At 39.5% G+C, this 24,542-nt stretch overlaps 1 protein-coding gene across 6 annotated transcripts in view; it reads right to left on the reverse strand.

Moving 5' to 3' along the window:
* Window positions 1–8,274, reverse strand: part of KIF20B (kinesin family member 20B) — a 75,222-nt gene extending 66,948 nt beyond the window's left edge. For 3 of the 6 annotated variants that reach the window (XM_079900544.1, XM_079900540.1, XM_079900545.1), the window contains exons 1-2: window positions 5,432–5,933; window positions 4,407–4,554 (exon numbers count right to left, since the gene is read on the reverse strand). In XM_079900544.1, coding sequence (XP_079756670.1) covers window positions 4,407–4,553 — 147 coding nt within the window. In that variant the 5' untranslated portion in view covers window position 4,554; window positions 5,432–5,933. Of the gene's footprint in view, window positions 1–4,406; window positions 4,690–5,431; window positions 5,934–7,999 lie in introns of those variants that run through there. The other 3 variants (XM_079900541.1, XM_079900543.1, XM_079900542.1) reach the window with 3 other exon arrangements.
* Between the last annotated feature and the right edge of the window lie 16,268 nt (window positions 8,275–24,542).

The following is a 24,542-nucleotide window of genomic DNA, read 5'->3' on the forward strand; positions in this document are numbered from 1 at the left end:
AAAAATAGCATATAAAAAGATGTTCCACACTGTATGTCATCAGGAAAATGCAAATTAAAAAGAGGTATCACTACCCACCTATCAGAATGGCCAAAATCTGAACACTGACAACACCAAATGCTGTTGAGGATATGCATCAACAAGAACTCTCATTCACTGCTGGTGGGAATGCAAAATGTTACACCCATTTTGGAAGATAGTTAGGCAATTTCTTACAAAATTAAACATATTGGTACCATACACTCCAGCAATCACGTTCCTTGGTACTTAACCAAAGGAACTGAAAACTTAACATCCACACAAAATCTGCACATGAATGCTCATAACAACTTTATTCACAGTTCCCAAAACGTGGAAGCAACCAAGATGCCCTTCAATAGGTGAATGAATGACCACATGAAAACATATTCAACATCTTTAGACATAAGGTAAATGCAAATATCTATCTGATACCAATACATAAAAATATCCATACAATGGATACAGTACATCCATACAATGGAATATAGTTTAGAAATAAAGCAAATGAACCATCAAGCCATGACAAGACATGGAGGATGCCACGACAAGACGTTAGGTGCCTATTGCTAACTGAAAGAAGCCAATCTGAAATAGCTACTGTATAATCCCAGCTATATGATACTCTGGAAAAGGCGACAATTTGGAGACAGTTAAAAGATCAGTGGTTACTGGGGGTGGGGGAGAGACAAACAGGTGAAACACATGAATTTTAGGGCAGTGAAAATACACTGTATGATACCATAATGATGGCTACCTGTCATCACGTTTGTTCAGACCTACAGAATGTACAACACCAAGAGTGAACCACAATGTAACTATACAGCAAGGACTCTGGGTGATTATCATGTGTCAAGAGTAGATTCATCAGTTGTAACAAATGCACCACTTTGGTAGGAGATGTTAATAATGAGGGAAGCTATATGGGGGTCGAGGGTATATGGAAAATCACTGTACCTTCTGCTCATTTTTGTTGTAAACATAAAACTGTTCTAAAAAATAGTCTGTTTAAAAACAAATAAATAAATAAATAGATTGACGACACCAAGTGTTGGTGAAGATGTGGAGAAACTCAACTCTCCTACACTGCTGCTGAGAATATAAAATGCTATTATCACTTGGGAAAAGTTTGGTAGTTTCTTAAAAATGATCCAGCCATTCCAATCCTAGGTATTTATCCAAGGGGAAAAAAATAAAGGAAATATATGTCCATATAAAGATTTGTACACAAAAGTTCCTAGAAGCTTTGTAATAGCCAGAAACTATAAACACAAATGTCCCTCAGCAAGTGAACGGATAAACGGATAAATGAATTGTGGCATATCTAAACAATGGACAATAAAAAGGAATTACCTATTGATACACACAACATGCATAAAACTCAAAATAATTATGCTTAGTAAGAAAAGAGTACATACTTTATGACATTTCTATAAAGCTCTAGAAGTACAAACTAATGTTTGATCAGCCATTACTTGGAGGTGTGATGGGAGGGAGGGATTACAAGGAGGCACAAAGAAACTTTCAGGAGTAATGGAAATATTCACTATTCTTGACTGTAGTGACATTCTCACAAGCATATGCATTATGTCAAAACTTGTCAAAGACTATACTTCAAATATGTACAGCTTATTGTATCTTAATTTTACTTCAATAAAGCTGTTAAAAATATAATTTACAATAGCATCAAATGCCATGAAATGCTTAAGAATATATTTAACAAAAGATATTGAAGGCCCCTACGCGGGCCTTCAACAAAAGAAGTATAAAGCATTGCTAAAACCTTAGAGACCTAAATAAATTGAGAAATATACCACAATCATGAATTAAAACTCTCCAATATTATTAAAATAGCAATTCTCTCCAAATTGATTCTAGATTCAATGCAATCCCAGTCAAAAATCCCAGTAGGCTGTTTTGTTGAAACTGGTAAGTCAATTCTAAAATTTATGAATATATTTACAAAGAACCTAGAAAAGGCAAAATATTCTTAAAAAAGAGAAGCAAATCTAGAGAATTCATACTATCTGATTTCACGTATTATTATAAACCTACAGAAATAGACAGTGAAGTATAGGCATAAGGATAAGCAAATAGGTCAATGAAAGAGAATAATCCAGAAATAGATCCACACATAGATACCCAGCCATTTGATTATCAATAAAGACATCAAAACAATTTAATGGGGAAAAGAAAGTCTTTTCAACACATAATGTTAAAGTAACTAGATAAATGGAGGTTAAAAAAAAAATCAACAAACCAATCAACCTGTATCCCTACATCAACTATACATAAAAACTAATTCAAGATGGATAACAAATATAACCATTAAAACAAAAGCTCTAACCATTTCTAGAAGGAAATGTTTTAAAAAACCTTCACCACCTTGGGCAAAGATTTCTTAGGACTTACAAAAGAAATCACCGTAAAAGAAAAAAAAGTTAAATTAGACTTCTTTAAAATTAAAAACCTCTATTAATCAAGACACTATTGATCTGATAAAGGATATGTATCTACAATGCATGAAGAACTCTCACAAATCAGTAATAAGACAAACAACCTAATTTTTTTAAGTAGGGAAATTATTTGAAGAGACATTTTACAAGAGAAGGTATAGGAAGAGCCAAGAAATACTTGAAAAAGTGCTCATTTCGGGAAATGCAGACTAGAACCACAACAAGGTACTACTACACACTCATAAAATTACCAAGTGTTGGCAAAGAGGTGCAAGAACTGGAACCTGCATACATTGCTGGTGCTGGTACAGTCACTTTGGAAAACAGTTTCAGTTTTCTTATGAAGTTAAATATGCACTTACCATGTGACCCACAATTACTCCTAAGTATCGACCCAAGAGAAATGAAAACAAAACATAAGTTCACAGAGAGGCTTGCACATAAACATTCAGAGAAGCATTATTTATAATGGCCCCAAAATGGAAATCACTCTTATGTCCATCAAACTGTAAATGGATATGTGGCATATCTGCACAACGAACTACTATTCAGCAATAAAAAGTAACAAATTACTGACACATGATGCGTGATGGATCTCAAAAACAACATGCTAAGTAGGGATCAGCAAATTTTTTGTGTGTAAAGAAAAAACACTTAATATTTTTAGGCTCTACAGGGTCTACAGACTGTCACAACTACTCAACTCTGCCACTCTGTTGCGAAAGCAGACCTAGAAAATAAGTAAACCAATGAATATGACTCGTGATATTTGATTTTTACGTCATGAAACGTGATTTTTCTTTTGATTTTTTTTCTTCAACCATTTAAAAATATAAAAACCATTCTTAGCTTGTAAGCAATACAAAAACAGGAACTATAAAACCAGGCCATTATTTACCAACCCTTGTATTATGTGAAGGAAGGCACACACAAAAGTCTAGTAATGTATAATTCCATTTATACACCAAGAGGCATTTATCCCTTCCTCTCTTCTTTATCTATGATTAAATGAGCTAAAGTAGAAGAGCCTAGCACATGATGGGTATTAAATAATTATTATCCTTTTATATATGTTCCCTATACTCCTCTTTCCCCCTCCATCTTTCTTTATAAAATGGGTTAGTCCATCTCTCTAAGGCATCGAAATTACTAATCTAATCTGTAATAAATAGAATATAAATGGATTGAAAGTAAATGTATAAGAAAAAGTCTATAAACACAGCAAACATAGTGACAGTAGGTAGAGTAGTAGAAAGACTTATTTCTTAAACACTACTAAGTTAATTTTTTTTAATCTGCATTATTTTTTAAACTAAGGCCTGCAGTTCCTAGGGGCATAGTGGAATATTTTACATTTCTGAGGGAACCACAGCAGTACTTGACACATGTTGAACACCACGAACTATTAGCTTGAAGAAGTTCAGTTTCAACCTTAGATCACACTATTTCTTTTGATGATGTCATATCTTAGTGAAGCTGGATTTTCCAGTGGTGGTTGTGATAGAAAGCAAGTACGACCCCAAAACAATGAAGAACAGGAAATGCAGGTGGCAGTGTCTAATCTGATTCCAAAGCTTGAGAAGTTGTGCAGCACCCCAAATGCACACATTGCCCATTAGTAAGTAACCGTGGTTATTGAAAACTAATATTTAAAAACTTCATAAGTTATTTTTTTCTCAAATGGCTACTAAGTCAGGGCATAAATAGTCATTAAGATGTCTGCACCTACTACGTGAAAAGGAACTGTTATGTATTTAGGGCACCATGAAAAAATTGCTGAGATAGAAGTTTGCCTTAAACCTACAAAGTTTGGAAAGCTCTGCTCTAGTTGTACCTGTCCACAAGTGTGTGTGTGTGTGTGTGTGTGTGTGTGTGTGTGTGCCCATTTGCTCTCAATCATGATAATCAACATAATACTTTTCTTGTACTTACCTCAGTGTTTGAAGCAACTAAGGAAAATTCACGAGAGAGGTCAAGCTTAATGCCATCAAAATTTATTTCCGAAGGCCTCGCAACTGGGTCAGCACTGAAAACATAAGATGGTCTAGGCACCCCATCTTGATTTACATTAGATTCCATTCTGCAAGAATAACAGTAACTTCCTTAGATAACCTTAATAAATCATATATCCATAGTTTATAAAGTCTGTGAGTCCAGCCCACTACTTCTTGCCATGTAACTACATTTCCAAAAGGAAAACTTTAGACTATTTCATCTATAACATGATGACCCATGGAAAGGAAAAAAGACAATTATTTACAGATTTTAAATCAAATAATACTGGATACAGCCTACCACTACTATTCATGTGCTGCAACCTATGGGGAGATTCAGCCAAAGAGATTTCATGAGTAAAGGTAACCCATAAAATAAGAGAGTATAAAACACTCAGACTCTGCCTGAAATCCTCTCAGAAATCAAACAGTAAGGGCGGAGTAAATTATAACCTTGTGTTATTTTAGTTATTTAGTGTCTTCTGAAGAATGTTACTTACAGACTTTGTAATGTTTTAGCAATTAGGAGTCGGTAATCTGGACAATTACTTTCAACTGAATTCTTCCACATAATGCAAGTAAAAAGTGAAATAACGTATGTGAACATATTCAAAACAGTACCTGATACATCACAGGTCTTAAAAATTAAGGCGAACATGGAATAATGCATCAGTAAACTATTACAACTAAATTAAACATCAAGTCACTAAATTTAAAGGTAAACTTAGGGGTAATCTTCACTGATAAAATATTAACATTAAAATATTTACTGAAAATCTACTAGGCGAACAATACCAGGGAGAAATGGAGAGAGCACTCTATTCTTTGAATATTATGAAATATTCAGAACAGTGACTGCCCACTAGAGTTCCTGGTTCAAGAAGGTAGTTAGTAATGGGCAACCATGGGGGTTAAATAAATAAGCCAAAGATGGCCCCTGTATACTGGCCCTGCATTGTTTACTTCTTCACAGCAGGCCAAGATCATTCGTTCAAAAACCCACTGAGGGGCTTTCCTGGTGACGCAGTGGTTGAAAGTCCACCTGCTGATGCAGGGGACACGGGTTCGTGCCCCGGTCCGGGAAGAGAGAGGCCACAACAGTGAGAGGCCCACGTACTGCAAAAAAAAAAAAAAAAAAAAAAAAAAAAACCCACTGAGGTGTCAAACTCAAATTTTTACACATCTGTTTGCTTTACATATAGCCAAAATAAGCTCATTTTTAGCCATTTAGAGCCCAACTGGTTCCCACATCCCATGAAACTGCACCCAACCATCTGCTAGCCACAGATAAAAGCCAGGACTATAAGACCCCAAGCCACTGCTACCCTTTGGAGGTCTCTGACATAGTGACTCCCTACTGTACTGCTGAGCAATATATCACTTACAGAGAGCTCCCTCTCCTATTACCCCCACCCCTCCCCAATTCCCCTCTTCCCCTTCTAGGTGACTGGCCCTTCACTCTAGTCTCTGGAAAGTCTCATGCTGTGGGCAACTTGCCAAGCACGCAAAGTGCCTGTCAAAGTGCTACCCCAGTAAAGCTCCTCATACGTTACTGCCACCTTGCGGTGTATCTTTTTCCTTGATCAGTCCTGAAACCCCCAAATTCAATACAACAGGGCTGTTTTTGGTTTTGTTTTTCCTAAATTGCAAAAAGAGTTAAAGAAATTACACATTTACCTTCAACAAAACCCAGCAAACTACAAGATCACCAATCATACAATTAAGTAAGTTTAATATCTTTATTGCTTTTTTTATTGTATAATCAGTGATGTAATCAAAATGAGAAAATTACTTAAATGCAGTTTGATAGAGTATTTCCAATATGCAATTTATGGGTGAAAATTAAGAAAAAAAGTATCTGATAGAATAAAAAATAAACACTGATCTAGAATATGGGAGGAAAGTGTGCAAAAATATGAAAGTACTGGCTTGACATTTCATAACTCAAATTTCATAGAAATGCCCAAGAAACTGGAAGGTAAGCTTTAATCTTTGCTTTCAATTAATTTTTGGTTAAAAAAAAACATATTGATAAATTTTTTATGAAATTACTAAGTTAAAAAGAATATTGTACCTCCTTAAAAAAGTAAGGTTACAGTAGTTTGTACGTGCTCATATGTTCAGTTTTCAATGAATAAACTTCCTCTTAACAATTATAAAATTAATGAGATGTACTATCACTTCCTGTACTTTTAGTTAACTTCTACTTATGTGTGGCCTCCCTAACTAGACTAGAAACTTCTTGAGGGCAAGGACCTTGTCTTATACTACTCTGTATCCCCTACAACAAATTCAGAGATTTATGTAGTGATAAAAACTCCCTGTATAGTGGCTTAATAATAATAAATAAAATCCTCTCTGCAAAAAAAAAAAAAAAAAATTGGTCTTACTCTTTTCTGATATTATCTTTAGCAACAGCAAGGTTCAAGACCTCATTTCTCATTTAGGAAGGCTGTTCCCACGACTGAGAAACAGCATCTTTTATCTTCTCTCCAGTGAGATTTCATGGTTGAAGACTGATGAAAAATAAAATCTGCTACTGAATGACGTTTCTGAATGTCATCCACAAAATATAGTCTCAAAAAAAGTCTTCACAACTGATGAGTCCTTTATATTATTTTGCAAGCTGAAGTCTCAGGTCTTGGATATCTAATAAAAAGTACACACTGTTATGCTGCTTCGGGGTGAACATGCTACCTTGTTTTAAGAAGAAAAACAAACCTGAGTTTGATCATCTTGGGGATTAAAAACAAGCTAACCTATAAGGCATGACCTTTTGTCAATTAGTCCATCAGTAAGGAATATTAAAGAACTGCACCAGGCAGGAATCACTGAGCCAAAAAGTAGAACGAGATGGGGGAAACCTCCCAAACTGGGCGATGACAGCACTCACTGCGCTCGTCACACACACCCCCTTCCGCTTAGCACTGCAAAGCCCAAGAAGGGCGAGCCCTGGGCACCGGCAGCAGCCTGTTAATAACTGCACAGACGGCCACCACAGGGCCCCCATCCCTTCCAAATAACAGCACGTCACTTGCCGAGCAAACTGCTCACCTTAGGGATTCAGGACACCAGATTTGGCAATGGACGCCTGATCCTCAACACTAACAGCAGCAACAATAATAAAAATATTAATGATTGCAAATACTTAGTGCCTACTATACACCGGCACTTTCTAACAGGTTTACATATTATCATTTTATCTTCATAAGAGCCCGAAGAGGTAGGTTCTATTATTACCCCCTCTTACAGATGAGGAAACTGGCCCAGAAAGATTAAAGACGTTGCCTTGCGTCACACAGCCAATAAGCGGCGGAGACCAGATTTAAACCTTAACACGAGTACAACGGCTCAACCCCCCACAGAAGCGCACCCGGTGGCCCAGGCGTCTTCATTGCTCCGCAACCCAGCTCCTGAGAGTAACCTCAGGGATGTCCCGAGCCCCGTCGGAAGGTGCTCACACTGCCTGAGACCTTTCCTCACCTCACCTGGTAGGTGAGCAGTCCCCCACCTCCTTCCGCGTACCCTCACCTGCAAACGTTGCCCCGCCGGCCCAACCTGGGAGCAGCGCCGAGTTATTTTCGTTTTCAAATTCAAACGGAACGCTGGGAGTGGGCGGAGCTTCCGGAACGACGCCCCGGAGCGCAGCCGGCTAGAGCTGTGGGCTTCCCTCCCACCCGCTCCCGGGACAAGCTTTCAAATTTGGGGGCGGGGCTCGGAATGCCGGGCGACCAATGGGCGGAAGCGGCCTGGTGAGCGGCCAGTGGGCGGAGTTTCCCTGGGGCTCTGCTTGCCGGGCTAGGTAGGGCGCTGCCTCGGGGCTGCGGTGGGTACCACCCTCTGTTGGCGGCGGCGCGGATCTCGGATTCCATCCTGGAGACAATAAAGACGTGGCGGAGGCCCCGAGGTGAGGTAGCTGCCACACTTAGCCCCGCGACTACACTAGGGACCAGCCAACGAATGGCAGGCCTTGTCCTTGCGGGCCGGAATAGGCTCCGCATCGGGAGAGTCACTTAGAATGAGCGCTGCCCGCACTCCGAGGGTCACTTCCTTCGCTGCATGAGCCTACCTGTCGTCCACAGCGGCCCTCGTGGACGAGATACATTTTTCCCAGAAAAGATTTTCAAAAGCATTCTTTCTCTTTTTGTTTTTGCCATTCTGAAAATATAATGCAACTACCGGCGTGAGGCGCTGTACTGTGACATTCTATCTTCCATGCATAGGCAAGGTCTTTGCTGTGCCCGAAATGTAAGTGCCAGTACATCTTATCTGCTTCTTTTATAGTGATCCTCTTCTTTTGATGCGGTGTTATTACAGTCATATGACAAGTATTTACTACTTAGGCCATCTCTCCCTGCTGTACTTCATTTTAAAGAAAAGTAACTGCTAACGTTAATTGAGCCTTTACCTTGTGCCAGTCATGGTGCTAAGCATTTAAAACTGATTGTCGTACTGATCCTGAGAACAACCCTGTGAGGTAGGTACTGTTATTATGCCCCTTTTATAGGTTTCGAGGAAACTGAGTTCATATGATTAAGTAATTTGCTCAAAGGCATACAGCTATTAATGGTGGAACTGGGATTTTAAACTCAGCTGAATGACTTCAAGACCCACCCTCTCACATGTGATCTTATTTTTGACCCTTTTACTTGGTTAGTAGCATTTGTAGAATAGTACCTGGTTTGATGAGCTTACTGTCTTCCTTTATTCTATATTTATATTTCCCATAACCTCCCCCTTCCTTCTCTAACTTCCCACTGCCTCCTTATTCAGTTTGCCTTCTTTATCCACAAAAAAATCATATTTGTGGTGAGCTAGTTTGGAGTAGAGAAGAGGATGCAGGACCAGGAGTAAAAATGAACAGAGAAAGTAGGTGTGAAAGGGAAGAAAGGAGGGAAGATAGAATAAAACTGTGCTTTACTGTTCCGGCTGGAACAAAGTCTTTAGGGGCCGCTGTGTCAAAGTCTCCATTTCTCCTTCAGGCACTTCTACCCCTAAATCTGCCCTTCCTGCCGTACCTCATAATGCCTTTATTGCTTTTGCTAGCTGTTACTGATTTCCAGCTCCAGGTGCTACATTTATTTATGTTCAGTAGATATTTATTGAAAACTTTCTATGTGCCAAACACTAGGCTAGGAGTCAGTTGAAACAGTGGAGGAGAGCTAGCAAAACAGACCCTAACCTTCCAGGAGCTTATATTCTAATAATTGAGAAAAAATTGCAAAGACAAATAATTGAGAAATTACAACTGTACTGAGTGGTTTGAAAGAAATGTTTAGAGCTGAAAGACTATGTCACAGGGGAACCTGAACAAATAATGTTTGATCTGGATCTCCAAGGGTCATTCGGCGTTAACTAGGTTTAAAAAAGAGAGGAGGGCTTCCCTGGTGGCGCAGTGGTTGAGAGTCCACCTGCCGATGCTGGAGACGCGGGTTCGTGCCCCGGTCCGGGAGGATCCCACATGCCGCGGAGCGGCTGGCCCCGTGAGCCATGGCCGCTGAGCCTGTGCGTCCGGAGCCTGTGCTCCGCAGCGGGAGGAGCCACAGCAGTGAGAGGCCTGCGTACCGCAAAAAAAAAAAAAAAAAAAAAAAAAGAGACGAGTAAGCACTCCAGGCATAAGGAATGTAATACCAGGCACAGGGGCAGGATAAATACTATACAAAATCCAATGGATTCTCTGTCTTATTTTATTCTAGCTCCCAGAAGCATTCCACACAGTTTGTTTCATCCACACAGTTAAATGTTTCAGCCTTGAAACTTCACTTGGCCTCTGGATCAGCAAAAGGTCATTTTCTCCTTGTTTACTCTTAACCTTACCAGCTGCCCAGCTTAGTCTTCTTTTCTGTCTCTTCTGCCTAAACTCTAAATTATGGGAATCCTCAGAGCTTGGTTTTGAGCTTCCCCTCTCTCCCACCTTTTTCTCTCCTCTGCAGTATTCCTCTTGGCAAACTCATCAACTCCCATGGATTTAAATATCTTTATACTGATAACTCCTAAATTCCTTATCCTCCCCAGACCTCTCCTCTGAACTTCAACCAAAAGCAAATATCTCATTATCCACTTATCATCTCCACTTGGATGTATAACAGACATCTCTAACTTAACGTATTCAGTATGGGACCTTGATTTTTCATTCCAAAACTTAAAGCCTCTCCTCCCAAATCTCTGTCTCAGTAAACGACACCACCATGTATCTACCCAGTTACTCATGAGAAAGAATCATTTTTGAGTCCTCCTTTTCCCTCACCACTCTCATCTAGCTCATAAATGTATCTGTTGTACTTTTGTGTTATAAGTGAAATAAATACTCCTTTCCCTTTTCATTGCTCTGACCACTGCAGCCTCCCATCTGTCTACCTGCTTCAGGTCCTGTTCTCCATTCTTTATAGGGCAACGAAACCAATCTTAAAATGGAAATGATCATGTCAGTCCCTAGCTTAAAGCCCTTCAATGCATTTTTAGAATAAAATAATATTTATATGGTTCAGTGAAGAAAAAGTGCAAAAGAATATACAAAGTATGCTAACTTTTGTGTAAGCAAGAAGGAGAAATGAGAGTCTACATACTTACATGTATGTATACCACACACCCATTTTTGGCCTATCTTTGAAGATAGAAATACAAAAACTATAAAACAGAAAATTAGTTGAAAATGGTTATCTATAGGAGATGGGAATATTTTGCAAGGATTAGTGATAGGAGTGTGGCTCTCTGAATAAATTTCTTTTTTAAAAAAAGAGGACTTCCCTGGTGGCGTGGTGGTTAAGAATCCACCTGCCAATGCAGGGGACATGGGTTCGATCCCTGGTCCGGGAAGATCCCACATGCCGCAAAGCAGCTAAGCTCATGCACCACAACTACTGAGCCTGCTTTCTAGAGCCCACAAGCCACAACTACTGAGCCCATGTGCCACAACTACTGAAGCCCGTGTGTCTAGACCCTGTGCTCCAAAACAAGAGAAGCCACTGCAGTGAGAAGCCCGAGCACTGCAACGAAGAGTAGCACCTGCTCACCGCAACTAGAGAAAGCCCACGTGCAGCAACGAAGACCCAATGCAGTCAAAAATAAATAAAATAAATTTAAAAAAAAGAGTTTTGCCTTTTCAAAAAATTAAATCTAAAACAATGGAAATAAAAGCAAGCCCTAAAATTTAACACAAAGAAAGAGATGAACTTACCTGTATATCAAATTGTCAGCATAGCCACACAGAGAAAAAGAACTTCTTCAATTAACTTGAGTGTAGTACTCTATATACTGGAGTTAGGAGTTGTGGGATCCAATGTAAGAGCAAAAGAAATGTAAAGACATCAATAACTTGGTTTAGTAGGTTTGATGTTTAAAGTGGTATTGGTTTAGTAATCTTGAATCTATTATACATGTGTTATAGGAAAAAGCAAAGGAGTAAATATATTCATGTTGTTTGGTACCAGGGTTCTCACTGTGGGAGAAGGGAAATAACAAATATGGTATGATAGAAAGTAAGGAAGAACCCCAGGATGATGGATTTGAGTTGGTAGTAGAATGACATTATTATTATTATTATTTTATCTTAATTGGGTCCACTGAGAGGGCCTGAAGGTCTGGAAGCCCTGGCACCCCAGTAACAATGAGCACCCCTAGGACCAAGCCACACAAATGGTTTCTAAATACCACTTATCACTAAAAGGAACCAGTACTCCTTGGAGAAAAGGCTGATTCCAGGACTGGAGCAGGGAAATTATAAAGTGAGCCTAAAACATTCTTGTCAGAAAGCAAAGAAGTCCTTAGAGATTAATAGGGTCATTCCAAAAGGACACTGGATCTGGCCTAAAGGGGCTTCCACTAACCATGCTTGGAACAATTTGAACCTCAAAAAGAATAAGAATAATGATGGTAATAGATTAAAACAGGTTTAATTTTTTTTTTTTTTTTTTGCGGTACGTGGGCATCTCACTGTTGTGGCCTCTCCCGTTGCGGAGCACGGGCTCCAGACGCGCAGGCTCAGTGGCCATGGCTCACGGGCCCAGCCGCTCCGTGGCATGTGGGATCTTCCTGGACCGGGGCACGAACCCGTGTCCCCTGCATCGGAAGGCGGACTCTCAACCACTGTGCCACCAGGGAAGCCCAGGTTTAATTTTTTAAGTCCTCTTCGTTAGCGGGGTGGATGGGGGAGAAAAGGACTAACAATGAAAATCTCTTCTTTACACAAGAATGCCAGTTAATGAATGCAAAAAGAATAATAAAATATTCCCCATATTGCAACTCCCATTGTAAAAATTGACATAGATAAAGCTTATCAAAGAATACTAAAACAATGGATAAAGGATGCTAAACCCTTGGCTAAAAGGTTGTTGGGGAGCAGGATATTAACACTATCTCAAAGAATCACCCTAGAGATTAACTCTTAATTAGGGGAAAAGGTAACTTTACAATGTAGAGATTTATTTATGAGACATACCTTAATCCAGTGAGGAAACAACATCACCAGTAATGGGACTGTCTATCACCTGGTACTGTTTGTGCCAGCAATGTTTAACCTGAATCTAATCACGAGGAAACAATCAGAAGGTAGAGCATCTTACAAGACAACAGACCCAGGCTCTTCAAAAATGTCAGTGTTCGGGAAAGAGAAAATCAAAAGGTGGTGGATTGCTTTAGTCAGGAGAGAGGTGTTGCTAAATGAAATTCATGAATCTTGATTGGTTCATAGATCTTTTAAAAAGTAACTGCAGGGCTTCCCTGGTGGCGCAGTGGTTGAGAGTCCGCCTGCCGATGCAGGGGACATGGGTTTGTGCCCCGGTCCGGGAAGATCCCACATGCTGCGGAGCAGCTGCGCCCGTGAGCCATGGCCGCTGAGCCTGCGCATCCGGAGCCTGTGCTCCGCAGCGGGAGGGGCCGCAACAATGAGAGGCCCGTGTACCGCAAAAAAAAAAAAAAAAAAAGTAACTGCAAAAACCAATTTGTGGACAATTGTGGAAATACAAATATGGACTACAACGTAGATGATACTGAATCAGTATTAAATTTTGGACGTGTGATAATTTGTGACTATGTAGAAGCATGTCTTTGTTTTGGGAATATGTTTGCTTCAGTATTTAGCAGCAAAGTGTCACAGTGTCTGCAACTACTTACCTTCAGAAGATTTGGGGAAAAAATAAAACAAAAACAAAATAGAAAGATGTTAGGGAGAACAAAAGAACAGAGAAAATAGAACCAAAAAAGCAAATGTGGCAAAAAGTTAATAATTTGTGGATCTAAATAAAGGGTGTAACGATGTACATTGTGCCACTCTTTCAACTTTTCAAAACAGCTTGGAGCTTTTCTAAAATAAAAAGAAGAGGGAAAAAACTTCCTAATTCTTTACAATGGCCTACCAGGCCCTACAGGACCAGGCGCCAGCCAATCTCACTCCCCACTTTCTTACCTTTGTGCAGTGAGTTGATCTACTCTGGGTACTGCAAACACCCCAGGCTGTTTCCAGCATATGTGAACTTTGCATGGGTTCTGTCCACCTGAATTCTCTCCTCCCCATTCATCGTGTGGCTCACTTCTCTTCCTCCTTTACATCTCATCTATATAATGTTACCTGCTTAGAGAAGATTTTCTGTCCATCTTATCTCAAATGACCCTCTTTTTATTTGCGGGCTCAATTCCATTTTCCTGCTTTTTACAACCAGCAATTATTATATTTTTTATAATAATTATTATATGTCTGGTTTTTGTTGCCATTGTTGTTCTCCCACCTCCTAAAGGTAAGTTCTATGAGTACAAAAACTGTTTCTCTCTGTCACCGATGTATCCTCAATGACTCCATAAATGCATGGTGATCAAATAAATATTTGCTGAACAGTGAATGAAGGCTGACGTGCCTGGGGTGGGTAGATACCACGGAGAGGGCCAAGGCTAGATCCCACAAGACTTAGTCAGCTCAGTTACTGATTTGGGTCCTTATTCTAAGAACAATGAGAAATCAATGGACTGTTGTAAGCGTGCGCACCATACAATACAATTTGCCTCTGTGTTTTGAAAAGGTTAATCTGGAGCAGAGAATAGAGGCAGCCAAGGAGAATGCCGTTGAACCAGCTAGGAGGCTATTGCAGGCATCCCAGCAAGAGGTGACAATAATTTGGACTTGGGAGATGCCTGAGCAAATGCAGAAGACTGGACGGATTTCAGAGGTACTTTTTTCCTACGTTTTCCATTTCAGCACCAGCCACTGGGTTTTCCCTTAGAAACATAGAGCCAGCTTGACTGGGAGATGCTTAAGATTTAGTCCCCATTCCAAATAATTCCCTTGAAGTGAACATTAGCATAAGATGAAAAAATTGTTAAGTTATGTCAAGCCGATGGTCACAGCGTCTACTGGTAGTAATAGCTAACTTTTTATGTGCCAGATGCTATTCTAAGCACTTTACACTCATTCAATCCTACATACCCTATATTTTGTTATTAGTATCCTGCATTTAACTGAGGAGAAAACTGAGACATGGCACTATTGAGGAATAGTAAAGGTATCTGCCACGTGGAGGTGTTAGGTTTAGTTCAGGTAATGTTTGTAAAGTACTTATAAAAGTGGCTGGCACATGTTAACTAATAATTTGTTGTATAAACAGTAAACAACGGAATTGGAATTGGAATCTGGGTAGTTTGGCTGTAGAGTCTGTGCAATTAACCACTGCATTCTACTGCCTCTTAAAGTTTGGACTGAACACCCTTGGAATTCTATTAAAAAGACTGAGTGCCTAGCTCCTGCTGCAAAGCCACCTTCAAACGCAGGACAAACATAGTTTTACAATCCCAAAACTTGATATGTATTGATTACAAAGATTTGAATAACAGGTTCAATGAACATTTGTCGAGCACCCATTATGCAGCAGGTATCTCTACCCTTAAGACGTCTTCAGTTTAGAGCAAGCCTTTCTCAGTCTGAGATTTCAAGAGTTAATCCCTAAGGCACCCACTGTATGTAATGCATTAATTTCACTCCTGTGTCTCTAGAACGGTATTACTTCTGTACCATCCTGAGAAAATCGGAAAAATAGTGACACAAGTAATTCTTTTATGTCCTGTGGTTTATATGGGGAACGCCATGCACAGTTTCAAAACAGTATGACAGATGTCATGTTATGGTAGAAGTGTACAAGGAGTAATAGCTGCAGAATGAGTATGATTTAAGAGTGACACCTCTGAAGTTAGGCAGATCTGAGTTTGAATATAAGCTCAGCCACTTACAGGAAGTGACCTCAGGAAAGACATTTAACTTCTTAAAGTCCCATAAAGGTGTGAGGATTAAAATAGCATTTGTGAGTTATTTAGTAAAGTCCTGACGCATCGTGTGTTTCATTATGGTGGTTATTTTCATCGTCTGCTTATTAAGTCACTGGAATGCAAGCTCATGAATGTCTGTCTAGGACCACTATAGCCCTGACACCTAGAACAGTGCCTTGCCTATAACAGCCATTGGATAAATATTTTTTGTATTTAATTAATAAATGGCATCCAGCAAGGAAGATGTCATAAAGTGGCATGTAGGCTAAAATGAATGAATGGGATTTGCCAGTGAATTGCAGAGGGAAGCCCTTCCCGGCGATGAAAACGTATGAGGCAATGAGAAAAAAGACAAGAGCACACAAAAGTTTACAAAAACTGTAAGTACATAGTTCTGTAAAACTGTGAGTATAGCGAAAGTGGATAATGTCAGGAGATGAAAAAAGTAGGTGGGACCTAGAGCATGAAGAGCCCTATATAACTGCTAAAAAGAGTTGAACTACTAAAGTTTATAGGGCATAGGAGGCTGTGCCCAGCAGAGACATGCAGGGAAAAGTGGAGGAAGAGAAGCAGCAGAAAGAATTAGGTCTATAATATCTCAGTCTCATGATCTGGGAGTCAAGATATGAAGGACAAGACATAGAAGTTTATTATTTATAGGTGCAAAGGTAACCAGTAGAGGCAGAAAAATAACCATAATTCTCTTGGCTAAATGCTTCTCTGTCATTGTAGGAAGTAAATAGATAATATCTATAATTGATACATGAAGAGATAACATTAGGAGCATGCTATATTCAAAGATATGTCAAAAGAACCAAAAGTAAATTATAAGGGTGATTGCTTCTGGGAAGCAGGGCTGGAGTTGTGGGCAGGGGAAGCTTTTCGTTATAAACTTTTTTTAAATTTGTAGTAAACATTTTCTAATGTAATGTGTCAGAGCAAAGACACATTTCTTTATTAAGCACTTACTCTGTGTCAGCTGTAAGACCCCATCATCTTAGTGAAGGAGGGTCCCCACTCCTGAGTCTGCATCTTTTGCCATCTTTCTAAAACATGCTAAACTACTATGTGCCTGAGAGCTTCTGCACTTTCTGTTCCCTCTGTCTGTTCCTTCCAAATGTCTCTGCATGACTAAGTCCACCTCATTATTCAATGTTACCCTCCCCAAAGAGGCTGTCTTTGCCCACCCTCTCTGCAGTTGCTCCCTTCACCCTCCAACCAGTCACTTTCAATCCAGTTGGCCTCTTTTACTTTCTTCATGACACTTACAATAACTGAAATTACCTTATTTATCTGTTTACACTATGTCTTCCCCCACCACAGTGCAAGCTTATGAGACAGAGACCTCATCCATCTTGTTTACTATGTCCCTAGTACCTAGGACAGTGCATGGCACATAGTAGGTGCTCAATAAATATCATTAGGTATTCAATAAAATTTTATTAATTGGATGTATAGATGAATTAGTACTATGCATTTTCCTATATGCCATCTCATTTAGTCTTAAGACCCTAATACTTCTCCAATATAAATATATACATGTAAATATATATACACACACACATACACCAGAGGTGGGTTTCCCAGTCCAGACTCTTCCAAGTGCCAAAACTGTGGCTTCTCTTTCTTCTTCATTTTCAATGTCCTCTGGTGGTGAAGGATCTCACACTATTTTGAAAAGATGTTTTGTGTCCTGTTAACAAGGGTAAAATTAACAGACAGCAGTTCACGTGGGCGGCTACCAAAGTCGTAGGACACAGGTGGACATCCTTCACCTGGATGAGCTAAGAGGCCAGCGCAGGTGCTGTGATGACCTGACAGTGATGACAGTAGCACCTGTGGCTCTTCTACACAAAGAGGCATGCTCACTTGAATGGTGGGGATGGGCTGCAGTCACTGGCCTCCCTTCCACATAGCTCTCCAGGGTTGGTCAGCAACCATCTCACATGGGCTCCCTCCCCACTCTGCCCTTTTGTGGAAGTCAGTCAATTGAATATTAAATGTCTCTTTCTCTTTGAATCCATGATCTAACAATCTCAGTTGTCCACAAGTCAACATGGATACATGTAACTACACGGAAGTGTGGGGCAAGAAAGAAAAACACAGCATTAATATTTCAGGACCTTTTCTCACTGCAAATATGAAAAACCACAACATTCTGTTACCAAAATGGAAATATTTAAAACCAAAATAGTACTATTTATACATCATATCTTGCATTGTTTTATAAATAGCACAAGGCGGTGCTAGTGGACCTCACATACATATTTTTTAACAACAATTATAGCCTTTCTGGTCAACTTTTGTATTCTAAAGACTTCTGTTTCTGATGAGCTATTTCAAGATTCTAGCTTCCTCAGAAGGAGGAAGCAGGATCGTGCCAATGTCATCTTTTTATTTTAGAAAATATTATCTTTATTATATGCTTTTCAGATTTCAATTACTAGAGAGAATAATGATGTCATGAATAGTTTGATTATTTTTTGGTTGAGGGAAGCCAATGAATTACTGTAATTAATTGATACATAATGAGACCAATTTTAGTAAATCCCTCAAAACATACAATCTTTGCTCTTTGCCAACAGAGCCTTAGTGATATTGGGAGGGAAGAAGGGAAATGAGAAAGGGGAAAAAGAGGAAATGCATATTTGGATACTTTTTTTTTCAGTCATCTAAAAGAATATTTCTGAGTCTTTAGTCACAGAGTTATAGAATATTAGAGACGTAAAGGGGCCTGCAAATTTATACAGTAAAGGGACCTGCAAATTTATACATTTATACAGTATTTTTTACAAACTTATCACATGTTTTAAATATAGTTGTGTCAAAACTTAAAGCTTTCCTTCATTGAATGCATGGAAAGTGGTCCTATCCTGTGGTCAACCAGACCACAAATGACAAAGCCATATGACCTAATTGACAAAGCCAGTCCTCATTTGCAAGCTACTCACTAAAATCCGACTTATTTTCTGTCAAAAAAAAGTCTTATTTTATTTTTCAGTTCAGATGTGTTAATATTTCATTTAAGCAATAGTATCAAAAACACTGAGAAGTTATAGAATCCATGTTGTACAATATATTTCTAAAAGCAATCAAGATTAAAATGATACAACTCTCATATAATTAATTTTACATTAGTTCATTGAAACAAAGTAATACATTTTTCATTACTTAATCTGCAGTAATACAATGTAGTACCCAGCTAAGAGTAGAAGTTATGCATGAATCAGGACCTATGAGAGCAGGTATGATATTCTTTAGGAAATGTACAATACATGATTCAAAATCTGAAATGCTTAATAAAAGTATACACTGTTTATATTAATCAGGGTAATTAAAGCTAGCTGCTGTAAAAAAAACTCCACACTGTTTTTTTTCTTAATTTTTTTTTTAATAAATTTATCTATTTTATTTTTGCTGCTGCTCGCAGGCTTTCTCTAGTTGTGGTGAGCGGGGGCTACCCTTCACTGCGGTGCGCGGGCTTCTCATTGCGGTGGCTTCTCTTGTTGCAGAGCATGGGCTCTAGGCACACGGGCTTCAGTAGTTGTGGCATGCGGGCTCAGTAGTTGTGGTCACGTGCTCTAGAGCGCAGGCTCAGTAGTTGTGGAGCACGGGCTTAGTTGCTCTGTGGCATGTGGGATCTTCCTGGACCAGGGCTCGAACCCGTGTCCCCTGTACTGGCAGGCAGATTCTTAACCACTGCACCACCAGGGAAGCCCCACACTGTTTTATTTGTCATTCATTTCATAGCCCCAGTGAAAGTAGGGTGACTCCGGGGCAGCTGTCTTCAAAATAGCGGCTTGGTTCCTTTCATCTGGTAATCTGCAATATTGAACTCCATGGGCCCAGAAGAAGGGAAAGAGAGAGCTTGAATAATGGTGCTGGGGGAGTTTATAACGAGGCCTGGAAAGTGGTGTCCATTACTTCTGCTCATGTTCCTGTGATAGGAACCCAGGCATGTGGCCTCAATCTAACTGCAGGGGAGAAAGGGAAATGTGGTTTTCCTGCACACTCAGGAAGAAGAAGCCCAGCTGATGAGCACATAGCCCATCCCTGTCACATAGCTAATAACTAATTGGTCCAGCAGCTAGCAAATTCACATGTTGTTATTAGGAGATAGTAAAAAGTAAATAATTCAGAAGATGAAATAAAATGGGAATGTACTATAATCAGAATAAATATCTCATGATCTAGATTTGATAAAATAGGGTTTAGCTCCCTTATTGGATGATATACAACTAATCTGAGAAAAATCTTGTAAAAATCTTACCTGTGGGTGTTAATCAGTATCTTTAAAAATTTAGTATTCCTAAAAAAATCCAGTTACACTGAAAAATAATCGGCATCGCTACCACCACCGTTCATAGGCTATCTGAAGGTGCTTTCCTTTCTAGCTAAGGACAAGGGCCAGGATGAGTATTTTTGAAATATCTGAAAAGAATTGCTTTCCTTTAAAAAGTTTTTTCAGCTGTGTTTGCTTTGCTCTCATAGAATTTTCAAGGGCATTGCATTCTTTGATTGCAGTCCAAAAAGGGCAGAAGTACAGTCACCCCCACTACCCATTCTGATTTAATTCAGAATATCCCAACATCAGCCCAAATACCCTGGTTCTAAAGCAACATTTTGCTCTTATCAGAAATATGTATAAGGAAGACAGGCATTGGGCAGTTTTTTTATGTGCTTTGATTAATTATTCAAGGAGGCTTCCCCAGTCATTTGAATTGTCCCTTTCTTAGGTAACCAGGAGATTTTTACATCTTGGGACAATGCACCATAAGAAGATTCCAGATAAGTGAGCGTATGCCTTTCTTTTCTAAAGTAGGAGAATGGACCATAGTAAAGGGAGAGGTGGGAACATAGAATGTATGCTCAAGACAGAGGAAAGAGTATGTTTAAGCTGGGGGAAAAATAAATAGGGCTTTATTGTCAAGTAGACAGGTCAATTCCAGGCTCTGTCACTTAGAAGTTTGTGACACTGGACAAGGTCAACGGACCTTTCTGAGTCTGATGCTTCTTTCTTTTTTTTTTTTTGTTATTGGAGTATAGTTGCTTTACAGTGTTGTGTTAGTTACTGCTGTACAGCGAAGTAAATCAGCTCTATGTATACATAAACCCCTTCCCTCTTGGACCTCCCTCCCACTCCTCCCCCCATCCCACCCGTCTAGGTCATCAAATGCCAGCTTCTCTTGGGTACAGAAGGTACCAGTAAATGGTAGTTCTTATTACAATCTTACAGGAGAGACCCATGTAGAAAAATAACATGACCATGGCCTAGATCATAACAAATATGATCTCCTCTCCTGAGGGAGAGAATCCTCATTGACTTTTATACATTTCTCACATTTATTTACTAGATTTTAAACACTTCTGGGTTTACAGGAACTGTGCTTTACTTATTTTTGTAAACTCCTCAGTCCTAAGGACTGCTCTTGCACCTAATGGAAAAAGACGAAAGACTTGGGACTGAATCAACCATCTTCAGTTCATATTAGATGTTCAATGAAGATCTGAACAAATATGATGAGAGGATGAGAAGAATGAGGGAGAAAAGCTGGCTCTCCAAAAAGAACTCGTAAAATCACACATGATATAGGGCCCAAACCACAAACACTTAAAAGGCATTCAAAATTCTAATGAATTATTTCTAAGTTGAAGGAAATATTTCAGTAGAATGTCTAAAATACGTTTTTAATTCTGAACTTGATTAACAATAATTCTGAGTCACAGTTGGGATGTACAATTTGTGGAGATGTTAAAAAAAAAACCATTCAAATGAGTGGATATTTAGGGGATATTTGTAGGAGTGTTTGGGACAGATCCGAAATGGGTTGTTTTATTTCATTTGTTCTGATTACTCATTGTGGGGCAATAAGTAACTAGGCAGATTAAGTACCAAACAGATCATTTGGGACAAAAAGAAACATCTATATTCAATGACTATAAATTTAGCCTATCCAGCCTCCTCTTGCCACATCTTCATACTATCCAGCATGGGGCTCAACTACTGGCTGTGTCAGTCAACCAAGAGTATCAGGTTCCTTTGCTAAAAAATATTCCAACTCAAATCATCTTGGCACACAATACCAAAAAAATTTCTTTGTCCAATAAAGTGACCAAATTTTAGGAGACTGACTAGAAACAGAAAAGCAAGTTACTAATGGAGCTTTTCTGAAATGTTACCATCAAGTGTCTAGTCGTGATCTGGGGTTTGTTTGTTTTTCTATTCATTCTAAGCAGCGCCCATGGGGCCTTTCATTGGAGGTGTCATATCTTTCATTGACAATGAGCTGTTTTATTCTGTTGTTTTTTGAATATTTCCTCTTCTCCGTTCCCTCCATTCTTTCCTTCTGGGACTCCTCTTTGTTTTTCTTCAAATGTTTGGTGATTCTCGGTTATCCTTCTGTTTGCATTTTCAATTGTCTCTTAGCCTTTCCTGTATGTCTGAGTGCTTATCTGTTCAATGTTTCTGCTTCCTGTGGTTATAGGGGAGAGGCAGGACATGCTACCAGACTGAGTGGATCAGTAGCTCGTCTTCTGGGCACGGGAACTCCCACTTTCTTTTGGGGTACACACACCTCTTGGTTACTATCCTGCTTATAATGCCCAGGGGGTCCCATTGGAATTGCCTTTGCTGTTTGCTGCATAGCACAGGTGGAAGGAGAAGAAGAACTGCCTGATTGTTCCTACTGCTGTAATGCTACCAAAATCACACTGAATGTTCGTTTGGGACTGCCTCCCGTCCCTGTATTCGCTTTCCCCAAGCTTGGAGCAGTACTGAAGCCTGACTCACAACTTACAGGTGCCCTCTTCTTTAGTGTTGGGCGGTGGATCCCTCCTTCAGTGTTATCCCAGTTCTACTTTCTGTCTTTCAGCAATTTCTGCAGAATTTTTGATCCATTTAGAGTAATTCATCTTGTAAGTCAACATGACCTCCAAATATCTATATCTATATCTATATATATCTATATATCTATATCTATATCTATATCTATATATATATCTCTTTTAGGTTAGTTTTAGGGTTTAGATCAGGGGAGGAAGGCTGGTTGAACATGTGTTTGTTAATATTGCCATATTGATCCAATATCTCTGTAGAAGTTTTCCAACATTTTTAAGAGACATACTACTTTTCAAACAAGATCTCATGTAGAGGATCAACATATTAAACGGGTAAAAGCAAAACTGATCTAGTTGAAGTAGAGGAAGCAGCCCTGCATGTGAACTCATTGGTCTCCCTTTGGCTCTTCACTGCAGTTCCTGAGACCCTCAGGAACTTGGGGTTGGAATGGAATCCAACCCTAAGATTCTGTGGAATCTAAGATTCTAAGAGTCTATGGAATCTTAGAGCTCTGCAGAACAGATGAAAAACCATTGACAAGATTTATAGTCCAGGAATGCCTGGCCCATTATAGGTTCTTAATAAATACTCGCTATCATTATGGATAAAGAAGGTGTGCTGTGCGGATGGAATGGAATACTACTCAGCCATAAAAAAGAATGAAATTTTGCCATTTGCAACCACGTGGATGAGCCTAGAGGGTATTAGGTTAGTGAAATAAGTCAGACAGAGAAAGACAAATACTGTATGATATCACTTATATGTGGAATCTGAAAAATGAAACAAACTAGTGAATATAACAAAAAAGAAACAGACTCACATATATAAGGAAAAAACTAGTGGTTACCAGTGAGGAGAGGGAAGGGGAGAGGGACAAGACAGGGGTAGAGGAGTAAGAGATACAAACTACTGTGTATAAAATAAATAAGCTACAAGGATATATTGTACAGCACAGGAACTATAGCCAATATTTTATAATAACTATAAATGGAGTATAATCTTTAAAAACTATGAATCACTGTACTGTATACCTGAAACGTATAATATTGTAAATCAACTTATACCTCAGTAAAAAAAAGTCCCCAATTAATAGACAAAAAAAAAAAAAAGTAACTATCACTATTATTACTGTTAAAAACATTGCCCCTCTACCTTCCCTAGCCCAAGGCCTTCCGTAGGTCCCCATACCAACTTCTGCCATTCATTCTGGCAGTCCCATCTTGGAGAGAAGGAAAAAAATTTTTTTAGAGAATCAACAGCAGTTGAGCACCTACTAAATATACCCAGGCACTCTCCCAGGCCCTCACATGTTAACCTGGCTTGATCCTTACAGTGATGCTATGAGGCAAGTGTTTGATCTCCAGGATGTGATGAAGAAATAGGAGCTCAGACAGACATAGCAGGAATATACACAAACTCAAATGAGTAAGAAATGTCCAGTTATTTTATTTTCTTAAATTTAATTAAAACTAACTCCTAGCATGACTCCACTAGAATGGCAGGAAATGACATCTCAGCCATTCAGGGACCTGACTCGGGATTCTGGTTCTTGCCCAGTGTGCTAACGCATGGAGAGGGCCTGTCCTGTCCCCTCTCTTCCAACTGCATGTATATCTGCTGGATCCCCATTTTCTGTACTAGAAAAGTTTCCTCTGGAGTGAGCCACTCCATGGCTTCTGTGTGACTTGCGATGTCGAGGATCTTCGAGGGGTTGGGGCAGGTCAAGGTACATCCCACCTCACAGCCATCCTCTCTGAGCACTAGCTTCCTCCTCCGGCCACTGCACCGAGGCTACTCAGATCTTAGGAATCCTCCCACCCACAGACCCCCATTTTGACAGGTGTGTTTGTCTTTTCCTTCTTGCTGCCCTCGAAGAGTCTCCCTTTCTCCTTCTAAGAATCCGTAGGGGACTTCCCTGGTGGCACAGTGGTTAATAAGACTCTGCATTCCCAATGCCGGGGCCCAGGTTCAATCCCTGGTCAGGGAACT

The sequence above is a fragment of the Stenella coeruleoalba genome (assembly GCF_951394435.1).
Source record: "Stenella coeruleoalba genome assembly, chromosome: 16".
NCBI classification, from domain to species: Eukaryota; Metazoa; Chordata; class Mammalia; order Artiodactyla; family Delphinidae; genus Stenella; species Stenella coeruleoalba.